The 14,761-nt window shown below is 35.6% G+C and overlaps 2 protein-coding genes across 4 annotated transcripts in view; both read left to right on the top strand.

The window, feature by feature from the left end:
- Nucleotides 1-6,733, top strand: part of SGMS2 (sphingomyelin synthase 2) — a 34,221-nt gene extending 27,488 nt beyond the window's left edge. For all 3 annotated transcript variants that reach the window (XM_026847448.1, XM_026847447.1, XM_026847446.1), the window contains 2 exons: nucleotides 2,003-2,169; nucleotides 2,981-6,733. In XM_026847448.1, the coding sequence (XP_026703249.1) occupies nucleotides 2,003-2,169; nucleotides 2,981-3,184 (371 nt within the window). In that variant the 3' untranslated portion in view covers nucleotides 3,185-6,733. The remainder of the gene's footprint in view (nucleotides 1-2,002; nucleotides 2,170-2,980) is intronic.
- A 3,292-nt stretch (nucleotides 6,734-10,025) lies between these two features.
- LOC113479675 (cytochrome P450 2U1) overlaps nucleotides 10,026-14,761 on the top strand; it is a 15,948-nt gene continuing 11,212 nt past the window's right edge. Inside the window, exon 1 of the mRNA XM_026847928.1 lies at nucleotides 10,026-10,056. Coding sequence (XP_026703729.1) covers nucleotides 10,026-10,056 — 31 coding nt within the window. The remainder of the gene's footprint in view (nucleotides 10,057-14,761) is intronic.

Raw genomic sequence — 14,761 nt, 5'->3', positions numbered from 1 at the left:
CAATGCTTCTACCCTGGGATCTTGGCTGCTCATGAACACACGGTGGGGAGTTCCCTTTCCAGTTCATGTTTGGAATTGGAATCTTCTCTCCTACTATTGTGTCCCAAACTATGCAAGTGCTAGCTTGGCTCATGGGAATGTGTGATTCTCACTGAAACAAAAATAAGACCAGCCAGCATTTGTTGAATGTCTTCCTTTTCCTTCAATATTTTAACAAGTGTTACAGTGCTATATTCTGCCTTAAAAAAATACAATATAAAACTGCCTGTTTAATATGACAAACTTCAAATCTCTGGATGTGAGACCTTCTTCAGTGATATAAGATGCAGATTATACTCTGCTGATTCTTAGGCCTAGGTCTTTCTTGTAAAGTAAATGTTACTGGGGGAATGGCAGATGTAACTCATCAAAATGAGCAAAACAGAATTAGGAAAATAGCCTTATAGTAGACTTGTTGTTTGCCTTGGTTTGTGTACGTTATTGCAGCTTAATGCTGGTCACTTACTCCTTAATATATTTAGTATCAAGAAAGCTGCAGATAACCCAGTATTTTCGGGGCCAGTATAACTCATGTACTTTTATCATAAAGGGTTGGAGAAATTGTATGGTACAAATTGTTGTAATAAGCCCTTTGCTGCCTAATTGTTATGCATGTATATTTCAGTGGAGTTGTGCTCTGTAAAATGAGAAGTGCATAGCTTTCCTTTTTCTGCCTCCCATATAATTAGCAAAATCTTATTTGAGCAAGGGCTAAGCCCTATAATTGCTCTGAATTAGAGATTGCCTATGGTGTTCTTTTCTGTTCTTTTGATGACATGTCTTCAGTACAAGATGTGTTCTGAAGTTTTTATTATTTCTGGCTTAGTGGATTTTTTGCTCTGCTCTTATCTTTCTTTCAGTGGTTGCTGCTTCTTCACTTATTCTCCCACACTTAAGCTTTTTTGCCCAGAATAGTTATTTACATTTTTAGCCTCAGTATGTCTGTCTTGTTTGGGGCTGTTTTCATCAACTTCCTGTGATGACTTGGCTCCTGATTTTTTTTTTTTTTTTTAATCAGTAGATAAGATTTGTCAGCAGTGTTTTGGGAAGAGTTAAGAGAATTTATTCTTTTGGCAATTAGAGCAAAATTTAAGTCCTCCTACAGTAATTATTTTGCACAGGCCTCTCAAACTGCTACTGGGTAGGTTTGTTGATATCAGTAACTTTTCTGCTGGTACTATTTGAAAGAAAAGGCTGACCATTGCACCACAAGGCAAGGGGTGCCAGAACCTCCCACTGTGAGTGAAATGAAGCCCATTAGCCTGTCAGAAGTTATGAATGGTAATTGTGACACCCAAGGCATTTTTCAATGGGGAAAAGAAGGGCAGGGGAACTTTTCTACTGAAGTGGCTTAAATGCATTTTGAAGAATAGCTTTAATGAAAGAGTATAAATTCACATACTGTACTTTCTTGTACAGTGTATTGTTTCACAGAACAGAGGCTTCATGACAAGTAGTTAAAAACCCTAGGAATTAAAATAAGAGTGTCTTTTCCTGTTTAATCTGTGATCTCTGCTTGGGTTCTATCAATTCTAGACATTTTATTTGAGTGTAGACTGTAAAAAGAGCAGACATGCAATATACTCAAGTAAAATAATCAAGGTGTATGTCTTGCCCCAGTTCTGTCTCTTCCCATGCACCCCATACCCTAGAAGTTGTTTAACTGGAAAACTTATTTAATTTGACTAGAAAACGGGTGACAGTGCTGTCTAACTGCAAGCTTATCTTTGGTTCATTTTAGAAAGTTAAGAACACATCAGTAAGTTTGCATAATTTTTTAGTCTTGTTTCCTGTGTCAAAACAGGATTCATGTACCAGTGTGGTATCAGTGAGTTATGCTTTAAAATTTAGTAGCCTTAATTAAATAGTTTGTTTTTTTTAATCTTTTCCCCTTCCCTTTGTGGACTACTGTAATAACATATATGGCTTTTTTGTGTTTTTCCCCATCACTTCCCTATTTCAGATTCACCACGTCATTTCTGGTGGTATCACTTAATCTGTTGGCTAATGAGTGCTGCTGGCATAATTTGTATCCTTGTTGCTCATGAACACTATACTGTAGACGTTATCATCGCTTACTATATCACCACACGGCTTTTCTGGTGGTACCACTCAATGGCTAATGAAAAGGTGAGTGGAAGATACCTTTTAGAATCAATGTATAGCCTGCATTTGTTAATACTGCTCAAAGGTCAAAATTAGTTCTTAATAAGAATAGAGGTTCCATATTGAAGTTTAAACAAATTGAGCAAGGAGTTCCACTTTACTGTGGTTTAGGTAAATAGTTAATGGATTAAGATGTTCCTTTTTGATCTGCGCCTGTTGCTAAGTTATTTCAAAATCTGTTTTTTATAAATTTATTTTTGAAATTCTGGTATTTTGGCTTAAACACATTTTATTGAACTTCAAGGTTTTATTGCTGTAGTTGATGTATAGTTTGTCTAAGCTTATGAATAAACAGTAGTTTGGTAATAAAATTTCTGACAAACCTAAATTACCTAGACTGCCTTAACATTCTAGAGACAGTTCTGTAAATATCACTAAAAGTACACTGTTCAGAAGGCATCTGCTGCAGTTGTTTCAAGAACACTTTCAAGTAGGAGCATGGCTCTAAGACGTTTTAATCTAGTTTTCAATTCCTACTCATCAGTGGAAACATGACATGCCTGAGAAGACTCACGTTCAATAAGACTTGAGTGTTTTGTCTTTCTAAATTTTGTACATCAGCAAAGCATGTCTTTGTGCTAGATGCTCAATTTGTAGTATATGTTTGGATTTTGGTGTCTGTATTGTCTCAGTACTGTTTTTCTAGGCTAAATGCACCTTGTCTTTGCAGAAATGCATGCAAATACTTTGCATTTTTGTAGTTGACTTAACATAATTGGTTATAATGCTTTAAACTGATTGTCTGTTTCCTTTTTATCTACTTATGCCAATACAGACTTTAAAGGTATCTTCGCAGACAAATTTTCTCTCTCGAGCATGGTGGTATCCAATATTTTATTTTTTTGAGAAGAATGTGCAAGGCTCTGTTCCTTGCAGTTTTTCCTGGCCAATATCTTGGCCTCCGAGCTGCTTCAAATCTTCGTGCAAAAAGTATTCACGGGTTCAGAAGACAGGAGAGGATAATGAAAAATCTACCTGAAGAAAACAAGGAAAGCATCTGCTTTGTTTATTTTTACCAAAACATTAATGCTGTAACCAAAGTTCTTAAGAGGACTGTGCTGTAACTGAAGAAGTGGACCAAGTTTCTGTGCAATTGATTGGAAAGACAATTGTAGACAAACATATTGCCATTTCATATGTTTTCCTATCATCAGGCTGTACAGACCTATTCTACTCTTCAGTGCTAATAGAGTGCACCACTGATGGGATTTTTTTATTAAAGAAAAAATGGAGCAGGCCATTGCTTTATTAATGAGATAGAGGTGCCAAAGACCACATTAACACTCTCATTACTATCACTCATCCACAGAAGCACCCAAAAGTCTCATCTTCAGGGTTCTGGAGTGTGTAAGGGCAAAAACATGCTAAAATGTAAAGGCACAATATCGGCGTATTGAGGTATATTAAAAAAAAAAACAAAACCCACAGTTGTGGGGAGTGGTTTGTTGCATTACTCTTGCTAATGAAGGTAAGACCTTTGCATGACTGGTACAGCTGGAAGTGAGTCTTGACTTTTTTAACATTCTGTTGGTATGAATATCTTATGACCCTAAAATACTACTTACCGGCACTATCTCCCATATATTCTATTATATACCAATTTTTACATTTTTATTAGTAATTTTATATTTAAACTGTTGTGCTACCTGATGACTTTGCAAATTAGGAATAGCTGCTAACATCTGAGCTCAAGGAGCCTAAATTATTTTTTTTTAAAAAGGACACAGTTTCAAAGTCTGTTATCTTTAACTGTGGTTTGACCTTGTATATGTAGCTATACAGTGCCTATCAGTGTAGGTACATGCATATACACACAAAAGCACACACTACTGTGTAGTTAAACACATATTAAACAAAACTACTTACTACATACAGTTCTTAATTCAGGCAGAAGTCCTATAAATCTCACCTACTTGAGGAATGCAATCCAAAAGGGGACTGTATTTAAAATAAACTTTTTAATTTTAGGAGCTGAAACTATATAGCAAGTTTGCTTGGAGCCATAGTTCTGCATTTAAGTTTTTTTACCTGTTGGCACATGTTTCTGTAACTTTAAGCAAACAAAACAACAAAACCAAACAAAGAAATGCCAAGGTGAATGCCTACAACAGTAGCATTTTTTCACTTATTACCTAAAACCACTTCACATTAAATGACGCTATGGTAAAACTTGCATGCAGATTCCTTAGTCCAACTAATATGGCTATTTAAGGAAGTTGGCTGAGAAGGTGGGGAATTACCATGGGGTAAACATGTAACAAACCCACAGTTTAACAGCTACCTGGTTCTTGTTGGGTTTTATTGTTTGTATTCTTGCGAAGGCAAAGTAGAATATTAGCATACCATATTTAACCATTTATGTTCTGTATTAATTTCTGCAGTTAACTCAAATTTTCAAATCTTCAGTAAAACCTGATAGCAAAGATAAAACTACATTAAGTGTTGAACTGATACTAATATAAAGGAAATATTGCATATTTTAAGAATGTCTTGAATTGAGTGACAAGTTTGAACAGTTTAAATGACAACTTGTTTTTTTAAGTCCAGTTAAAGTTACAAAATGCAATAGAGTATTCAAATATAATTTTTTTTAGTTAAGGGGATCAATTGATACGAGTTGTACATGAGAATATTATTGATGTACATTTCAAATATTTTTGTGCATTATCAAAGTAATACAATAAACAATGTTCCTTACAATACATATTTGGTAAAACTTAGCTAAGAAAGAAATTTTGTGGGATGTTTGGTTTTATTTAAAGTTAGCTTCTTAGAATCTTATAACGTGCCCCTGGAAGTTTTGTGAGTATAGGCGTCCACCTGTGTTTTCTTTTGCTTCTTCCTGGCAGACCTGGAGTAGCTGCAAAGCCACTATCAAAACATTTATATGAAAGGCCTTTTTCTGTATCACAGAAATGAGTCTATTCAATGTCAGTCTACAAATATCCGAAGATACTTGTTATATCAGTACTACTTCATAGGGCATAAGGAGGCTTTTTTAAGCCGAGTTCTAAGCTTTGTGATATCTTAAATATGGTCATATTAAGCCACATGTAGTAATACTATCTTTTAGAAATTGTGAACGAATTTCATTAGTGGTAATCATGCCTTGAAAATAACATGACGAAGTGTTTCAGTAAGGAGCTTAAGCAGTGGTTTTCATCTGGTGGATGAATAATAAATGCTTTGGTAGTCTAGATAGCTCATTCTCTGCATAACCACCACCATGTCTCTGTGGGATTTCTGTAATATATCTGCAAAGTACAATTTCTTCATGCAGGATGAGGTGTTTGGGTTTTTTATACTTATATTTCTGGAAGGAAAAAATGTGAAAGTGATGAAATAGAACCAAGTAAAGATGATGCTTTTGTTGGGCAGTGTGAACTTTTATTCTACTGCTGAATTTGATAGAAACTTCTATTGCAATACAAAAGGAAAATTAAAATGGCAGCTCTAGCTCAAAATACTTGATTCCTGTTCTGGCTCAGCTTTCCCTTAAATGCTTAAATTCTCTCCACTGTATCAAAGCCCTCAAAAGGGGTGTGTGTTTAATTAGCAGAAAACCCCACTTCTCTACTCTCTCAATAGCTTTAAATTGCTTTTGCAAATTTGGATGGTATAGATGTATTTGAAGACTCTTTAGGCCTATATGTATGGAAATGAAATGTGGTAAGTAGTGGTATATGCTAGTGCTTACTGCTCTAGTAGTTTATCCAATACAAACCACAGCTGATAAATAAAAACTATTAATTTTAAGACCTTAGTGATAATTGTATATACATACTATGAATCTGAAAACATGGTTTCATTCTAAGAGGAAAAAGGATTACAGTGGGTAAAAAGAATAGGAGAAACTTAAACTTCACTTAACGCACTGATTGCTTGATTATAGGCTTACTTGGGCTGTAGATACCCAGTGTTTTGTAGAATGTCACTGTAATTATTTTTTCCTAGAGTTACAGTAATAATCTTCCTTACAGATGACATATGAACTGCACCTGTATGGTAACTGTGAAATGCTCTTCTCTACTGAAGAGCATTTACATGTTGAACTTCCCAGATGCTTTAAAAAAAGAAGTTGCTATGCTTGTGCATCTGGCATGTCAGTATGACTTAAATGCTGTTGTGTACTTTCATTTATGAAACAAGCTTTCTTAAATGACTAACCTAAATTTAAACTTGGATTTAAAAGGTTAACTTGAGCATTTAGAGAAATGTGCTGCTGTTTGGTCATGCTATAGATACTTAATTCTAGTGCCAGAAACGATTAACATATACTTGAAACCACTGTGAACTGGCATTTTTATGGTATGTGCTTAGCACTCCCATGTGGACACAAACGGTACTAAACGTTAATCATTCTTTATTGCTGTTTTCTTGGAGAGATAGCTACAGTTGGTAGTAGCAAAAAGCTGTGCTAAACATTGCTATGAACTCTAGTAGTGGATTTTCTTCCCTCCTTTAAAAAAGGTGGTGGGAGAGAAGGAAGGAAAGAATAAAACCAAGACTATGTGCTAAGATAGATTAGCTTCACACACCTGGGAAGTATTTTAAGAGATGAGAGAGAATTCTTAGATCATTGCAAATCCACTTATCTGTTTCTTAAATCAGAATCTGTTCAACCTCTGACTTTATCCCATCATTAGTATCTAGCTAGTCAATTTATCCTAAGTTCTTTGGTACTAACCCAAATTCTTTTTCTTATTTCAGTAGGTATAAAGTATGACTTACAGTTCTAGAGACCAGATCCACTAACTTCAGTGCAAGGTGAAGTCTTCCCATTTACTGTAAATTAACTTTCCCAGAGCTTTTTTTTTTTTTTAAACTTAAAAAAACTTATAAAGATTCATGGAGCAATTTTGAAAACATACCTAATCTTATAAGATGTACCAGAACCATTTTCCCTTACTGGCAGACTTAACGGCCATAAAGCTCCATTATCATCTTGGTATCTTTACAACATATGTGTTTTGGGTTTACTTACAAGTCTTCTATAGGCCCACAAAATAGAGCTATACTGCAAGATTGAACACTTCTGAATTTAAGTGTTCTATACCAGGCATTGTAAAATCAATGTCTTAAATTCAGTTACTGAAAAAAAAAGGCTTTTAAAAATAAATAATTTTGCTGGACACCATTCAAATGAGCATTGCTGCTTAAGTGCACATGTGAAAAATATCCTGTCATGTCACTGAAGTAACTTTGCTTGTAAGTTAGCCTTCATATGCTACTTCATGATGCTTCCCAGTGTCAAAAAAAAAAAAAAAAAAAGTGCCAAGAAACTGAGAATGAAGATAAGGTAGACGGTGATCATACATTGCTTTTTTTGCTTTTTACATGGAATTGACTTAAAACTATACCAAACTTCTAAGTAATGTAGAATTAAATTGTTTGTGTGTAATAGTACTGTAAAAAACCTTACAAGGAAGTAGGCAGCGTTAAGCACTTCATTCTACAGTACAGATGTGTGTCTGTGCTGTGGATTATGCTGGTTCTCATCCATTATTTACAATATAAAAATAAAACCCAACTCAGAGATACTTTGAGATACAAAAATACTTAAATATGATAAGCAAATTTTCATAAGCTGTTCCTCCAATCTGTCACTAACAGTTTCTAAAATAAGAACCAAGTGCTGCAATGCTTAAAATATACTGAAGCTTTTTCTAGTTTGCTGAAGTTTCCATGGATTTAACCATTTGATTAAGTCTTAATAACCTAGCAAGCAGCACATAAGAATTTCAGGTTACGTACATGTAACTTAAATACTGTAGGAAAAAGTCCTAGTTCTGAACTCCTCTTTTATTTCAGTAGATAATCTTTCCTAACAAAACACTTAGAATGCCTGAATGATGTTTTAAGATGAAATAACAATATTGTGCAGTCTCTAGTATCTAAGATACTGGTGTTGAAGATTCCTTCTCTTCTGGTGAAAATTCATACTTAAAAGCTCAGGAAGTTTTGACTATTCAGTGAAAAGATTTTAATTCCTAAGGAGTGAGTTTAGCCATTATTGTGAGAAGTTTGGATTCTGTGACTGTTTGCTGTGGGCTAACCCAGGTAGGAGGAGAGGGTGAACCAGCTCTTGCTGGAAGTAGTTTGTGACTTTTTGAATTCAAATTATACTGGCTGCATGCTACAGGCAGTCTTATCTGTACCATAATGGAAAAAAGATGCTGTGTTATACTATTATACTTAGTGTTCACTCTTTTTCAAATGATTCTGTACTGGTTGGCTCAGTTTACCCCCTAGATGAGGAGTGAGTGGTTTTGTTCTCTGCTTACTGTATGGTTAGTTATAACTAGTTTTAGTTCTGGTAAATGGCAATGGAAAAAATGTCAGTCCATTGTATACAGTGCCTAAGGTGTTTTTAAAGTCTCTATGCATGGGTTTCTTCTAGCAGGTGTATTCTTTCAAGCTATGCCTATATAATATTGATTTCAGCTCTTGTATTTGTGCTCTGCATAATAACGTCTTTAGGAGGTTAGTATTTGTGAAATTGCAAAGTCTTGTTACAGAAGCATCTACTTTGTGCCAACTGAGATTAATTTTCACAAAATAACTTCAAAATATGTTTGAAGGTGACTTCTGCTTTTTAAAAAAAAAAAAAATTAGAAGTGGTTAGAACTAGCCTGAACTAAAGGCATCTTGAGCAGTTGGGGACCCAGGCACCATGCGCACTTGTGTGTGTAGTGAGGGGTCTCTGTGGCATATGCAATATTGGATGCAGTACACAGAGGCTTCTCTGGGAAGAGTAGTTTGTACTTGCATAGTAGGCTGTGAGCCATCTTTGCTTGTCCTGTTGAGCTCCTTTCAGTCTGAAGGCACAGTACCAAAGGTGGCAATAGCTAAAAAGTGTAGTGAAGATCACTTACAAACCAGAAAACCGTGAAAGGGGGCTGAAAAGGCTGTAAAGCCAGTCATCACAGTGCTGTTTTCTAATTCAACGGAGTATATAATCTGGTGCTACTTCAAGCATGTGAGTTGCATTTAAAATGAGTGGGTCTGTTTTGTTTTTATATTATTGTTGCTGTCATTTTTTTTAAAGATGGTGGGAGTGCTGAGAATATTAAGAGGAAATTTATCTCCCTGCTTACTTTTACCTCTACCAGTGACGTGTACATATATGGATCTGAAACAATATTGCTAAACTCCAACCCTTCTTCCATTTTGAGTAATTTGTTACAAGTGCTTTGTTGCTTTTATGTAAAAAACAGTCTTGCATTTTTTGTTTGTTGCCACTCAGAATGCTGCTTATGCTTTAGCCTAGCCTGCTTTGGGCTCCTGTCTTTATCTGCTTCTATTAACTGCCTTTCCTAAATGGCTCAATACAGAAGAGTAGGATTTACATTTGAGAAGGCTCCAAAATTAAATCCAAAAGGTGTTATATCAGACATCTTTGCACAATTTGAGACTTGAAATTATTTTAAAGTACAAAACTTAACATCCTAGGGCATATACTTATTATCTCAGGAATCAATTCTTGCTCTTTAAATGTTTGGTACATTCATTTTGTTTATTTTTCTGATTCAGGAGAGCATGTGTGAGATGTGAAAAAGATAAGTTCTGGCAGTTGTGAGGTCAGGGTCACACCAAGGAACCTGAAAGTAAAAGAGGAAATAATGGTTTGATGGTTGCCCTTCTCGTGCTTTCCATGTGATTTAGAGAACTCCAAAGACTTACGTAAAAACACTTTTAACTTCAACATGGTTTCATCCTCGTTGGCTGACAGCTTTTCTTGCATGACTTCTCCTAGGTTTAATCCGTAGCTCTGTACATTAATTGGAGATACATATCCAGCCTGGGAAAACTAGGCAAGAATGGCTGTTGGCAGCCAGGGAACCCTAGATGGTAATATAGGAATGCTGTAATGCTTGTATGATAAGGAGCTAATATAAGGCCTTTTTTTTGTATCTTTAGGGTCCAGTTCTGCAAATGCTGTACAGCATAATGCTACAATAACAAATGATATGATATAGAGACATTTTGTGCTGTAGTTCCTACTAATGTTTGCAAACTGGGCCTCATTTTTACATAAATTGTTCATAATTAGTAAGAGTTGGCTTTTATGTTGCAAAATGTTCAGGATTACACTTTCTAGCCCATCAACTGTTTTGGTTAAGTGGATGACAACTCAGTGTTGTGGTTTGGTGTATACCATGAGATACTAGAGTTGTGACTTGTAGGATGTTGCAATCAATGTTCACTGTGTAAAAAGCTATTGTTTAAAAAAAAAAAAAAAAAAAAAAAAAGCAAGCAATAATGTGAGCATTTTGTAGCTTTTATCTCCAAAGGTGCTATACATCATAATCACTTGCACTGTTGACCATGAATTTGGTAAAAACATTAAAGATACTGTCCTATGTGGTTTACTCAGCACATACAAGTTGAACATTTTTATGGTTAGCCTGTGTAGTAAAAAATGCAGTACTTTGTTGGACTGCTTACATGACCACACACATCTTTAAAAATTATAAGCCTATGTCATTTACGGTGCTAATGATCTCTTAAAAATTAAGAGCTGATACTCTATTACCCATGAAAGTTTAGGAAATCTGTTGTGACACCTTTTCAATAAAGCAAGATTTCTCTACATTTTAAGCCTGTTCCAAATGCTTTTTATATAAATATGACCCTTTTCTATTTCTGTTTTATATAAAAACTGCAAAACATCACAGTATTTTTAACGCAGGAAAATGCTAGAAGTGTATATGGGTCTAGACTGTGTGTCCAGGATTAAATTTTCATATATGCATGGGATAGTTGATGATCTGAAACTTGGTCTAAAACGTAAGAATTGTATTGGGTAGGAATAAGGCATAGGCTAATAATAGTTTAAAAAAAAGTTTTGTCTTCGTCATCACTTTTGAAGCCTAGTAGAGAGGATGTGAAATGGACAAAACTGTATCAGGAGAACACCTGATTATGCAGTGTAGATCTGTCTTTTGCTGAAACTTCTGAAAAATAAATGCTTAAAGGAACATGACTGTGTAACTGTATCTACAGAACAGAAGTGAAACGACATAATTATCAAGGCAATTCATAGTAGGGCAGGATAAAACCACATGAAAACCTTAAACTAGGATTGTTTAGATTGTGGAACAGCAAAGTAATTTTCTAACTTGGTTTTTAAAGCTTCATAAGCAACCTCAAGATAAACTAGCTTGTGCCTTCTGTTGCAGAAGATATTGTGTGGTTTTTTTTTCTCTTTGGTTATGCTTTTATGTTGCATATAATGAAGGACAGTGCACTTTCATATCTTTCCAAGAAGAATCTTTGAGCAGCAATACGTATACTTTTACTCCATGGAGAATACAAAGCCTTTATTTGTTAAAGGTCCCTTACTTTTCAACCTGCAGTTGTAAACATTTTTGGAAATCCTACTATAGACAACTCTGAAATAAGTATGATGGTCTTAATTGATATGGACATGGTAACATGCAGAGCAGATGCCAGATGCCACACTGGTGAGCGAGCAGGGTGCATGTGCAAGGGTACAGTCTGGAACACTGGCACACTTCACTGCTCTGAAGTAGTTGCACCCTGAGATTTTGGTCAATAAACCACTACTTCTCATATCCTGGAATAAGTTCTCTTGAATCACTTGCACCTAGTACTTCAAGAAATAAAAAGCTTTTTCAAAGATTTATTTTATGGAACTGCTGTGTCTGTGCAAAGAATGGTCCAGGTCTAGAATAACAATTTAAAGCAGCAAAAAACCCACCATCCAGGATAAAAGCAGGGCTGACTGTTTTTTTTTTTTTTTGTTGCTGTTGTTGGGTAAAGATGGATAGTCTAGTAACAACAGTCTGTATTGTGTCTTGCTACCTGCCTCAGTGCTTGCTTTAATGGTAGGACACTTGGAAGAGCCAAAGATAGAACAAAGTCATCCATAACAGTTGTAAAGCCACCTTGAAATACAACTTTCCTATATTTTAATTACTAGATGCTTCAGGGAGAACGGGTTGTTTTTTTTTATAATTTACCAAAAAAAAAGTGCAATATGTACAGAAATGTTAACAGAGATAAATGGCTGCATGTTTAAATGCCCTGCAAAAACAAAACCTTTGTGAACATGTGACACACTTGACTGAGAGTGGATTTTTATCATTAGCGTCTGCTGTGAGTTACAGAAACATATTTGTGAGTGCACTAGTCTTAACTCAGAACTTCCGAATATTTTCAATATTCTTTTGACAAGGAGTGGGGTTTTTTTGTGAATAAAGTGCCTGTGGAAATAAAAATCCAAAAGTTGCCTGCAAGCTTAAATAAAGCACATAAAAACACAGCCCATACTTGAAGAGGAGAACTCAACAACTGTATAGAGTAACTGGTCAACAGTCATGTTGATAGGATTCAAAGGCTAAGATAAAGTTTGAGAAAGGAATATTATATTGCTTTTAAGAGTTTACTGTATTGATTACATTTACAGTGGTTTTGCTTTGGCCTTAACTCTGTAATGGTTATCTTTAAATGAAAAATTAGTTAACTTGAACTATTCTAATGTTCTTTAAAAAACCACTAATTTTAATGACAGTCTTCACTCTGAGGGGGTTTTTTTGTTTGCTTGTTACATGGAGGGTTTTTTTTTACCTGTTAAAAGTAGAGTCACCAAATGTTTTGCTTACTCAATGTAGGGCAAAAGTTTGACAAATGGACTTAAGTGCAGGATTAAATGGGGGTGGTTCTTCTTACACTGATCCTAGGACTGAAGAGAAATGACTTCCAAGGAAAGCATTATAGTGCTAAAACTTGTGTATGTTGTTCTTTGGGGTATGCAGAATACTTGTAAAGTACTTGGTTATATTTTGCTGTTAATTTTTTGCTTTAAAAACAGAGGCTATTTGACTTGAATTTTAATTGGAAAGGCTAATGTTGCAAAAACTTCTGTTACTTTTAAGCAGAAACTTTAATGATACTTCAGAGCGAAGTTTACATTTGATCAGTAAATTCACTTAAAACTATGAGGGTAGCTTCATTTTTATAAAAACTAATGTGAAATTTAATCTTTGGGCAACCTAGAAATGGCCATGTGCCCCTGAAACCAGTCTTTTAACAGCATATAGAGGCAATGAGAGAATTTCTTTATCTAGTGCTAGTTCTCAACTAGACTGGGAAGGAAGTGAGAGTAGATTAATCTTCTATAAAGAAAAACAAAAACAGTCATGTGTTTCAGCTGTGCTGAATAGCTTAGCTTCTTATTTTCAGACTGCAGAACTTAAACTTTTCTTCAGACTCAGATTTAAAATGTTTGATTCAGATAACTTTTCACCTGTTCCTGTATTTTTCTAACAGATGCATTTTATTGGTGTACATTGTAATTAACAATTGAATTTCTGCCAAATATGGACAAAAAAGCTGCATTCTGTTATGCCTGTTTAAATCTGTGATCTTAGTTTTTCTACTTTTAATCTGTGGCTAGTAAAATATCCATTTACTGTTTATATTAGAGACATTGCATCCAGTTGCCTTAATTGCTTGGAGAAAACTGACCTTGATCATTTGAACTTCTAATGGTCTACTGACTCTATGTACTTCTAAAATTCCTGTAACTTCTGTATAATTGCAATAAAACCTTTTTAATATAGTCCAGCCACTATTTTAAGAGCCACTTGTCAGTATCTTTACTGAATGTTTCAACTATTACACCCCCCACACCCCCAAAACAACCAAAAAAACCAACACCCTTTTTAATGGGTAAAGCACCATTTGTTCTCTGCATTTTTATTTTTTGGGGTCACTTTAAAGGTGATGTACTTGTGTTTTACCCACAGTGCTTTTTTTGTTTAGTGATGGAGTATCAAGAGTGCTTACTAAAATCACTGATGCTGCAGCTAAAGGTTTGGAAATCTCGCAGTAGCATTTTAAAACATCTAATTGTAGGGATTAAATTTTAGGTTGTTGATCAGCTGGAGAGAGAGTGCAATAAGGTGTATTTCACAGGGAGGAGGGCGCTACCTTTAAAACCAGTTGGGAGGTTGGGGGTTTTTTGGTGGATGGTTGGTGGTGTTTTATGTATAAGGATAAGCACTAAACCCATCTTTCCCCTAAACTTTAGGTCCAGCTCTGCGGAGCACCTCTATGCTGTTCTGCATTTACAAAGCAGTTACTTAATGTAGAGATGGGCCATTGTTCCAGGTTAGCCTTTGGTTATGAAAATGGAAAATTCTGGTGTATTACCTAGAAGTAACAGCTTTTGTATTTGGGAAGGGGAAGAAGGATGATCATCTGTATTTCCTTTCCTTTTAAACCCCCATAAAAATAGATGAAGGGGCCACTTGAAAGCAAGTCTTAGGCCTTTTTTCTACCAGTTGGATTTGCTAGCTTAATGAAATCTTTTACAGGGGGACTAAGTCGAAGTGCAGAGTCAGCTTTTGGCATCAAAATCAAAAAATTTTGCAGGTCCCCGTGTTTACCAAGCACCCCTCTCGCCCTTCTGCCCCCCCCCCAACCTCTAACCTCGCACCTGCGCCCTACGCCGCCGCTCCGCGGGCGCTCGGGGGCCTGCAGGCCGCTCTTCCTCGCCGTTACCGCAAGTCGGCGCAGCCACTCCCCT

Source organism: Athene cunicularia, assembly GCF_003259725.1.
Source record: "Athene cunicularia isolate RWA chromosome 4 unlocalized genomic scaffold, athCun1 chr4_part2, whole genome shotgun sequence".
NCBI lineage: Eukaryota > Metazoa > Chordata > Aves > Strigiformes > Strigidae > Athene > Athene cunicularia.
Note: the sequence above shows the minus strand (reverse complement) of the source record. Positions and strands in the feature narration are given on the sequence as shown.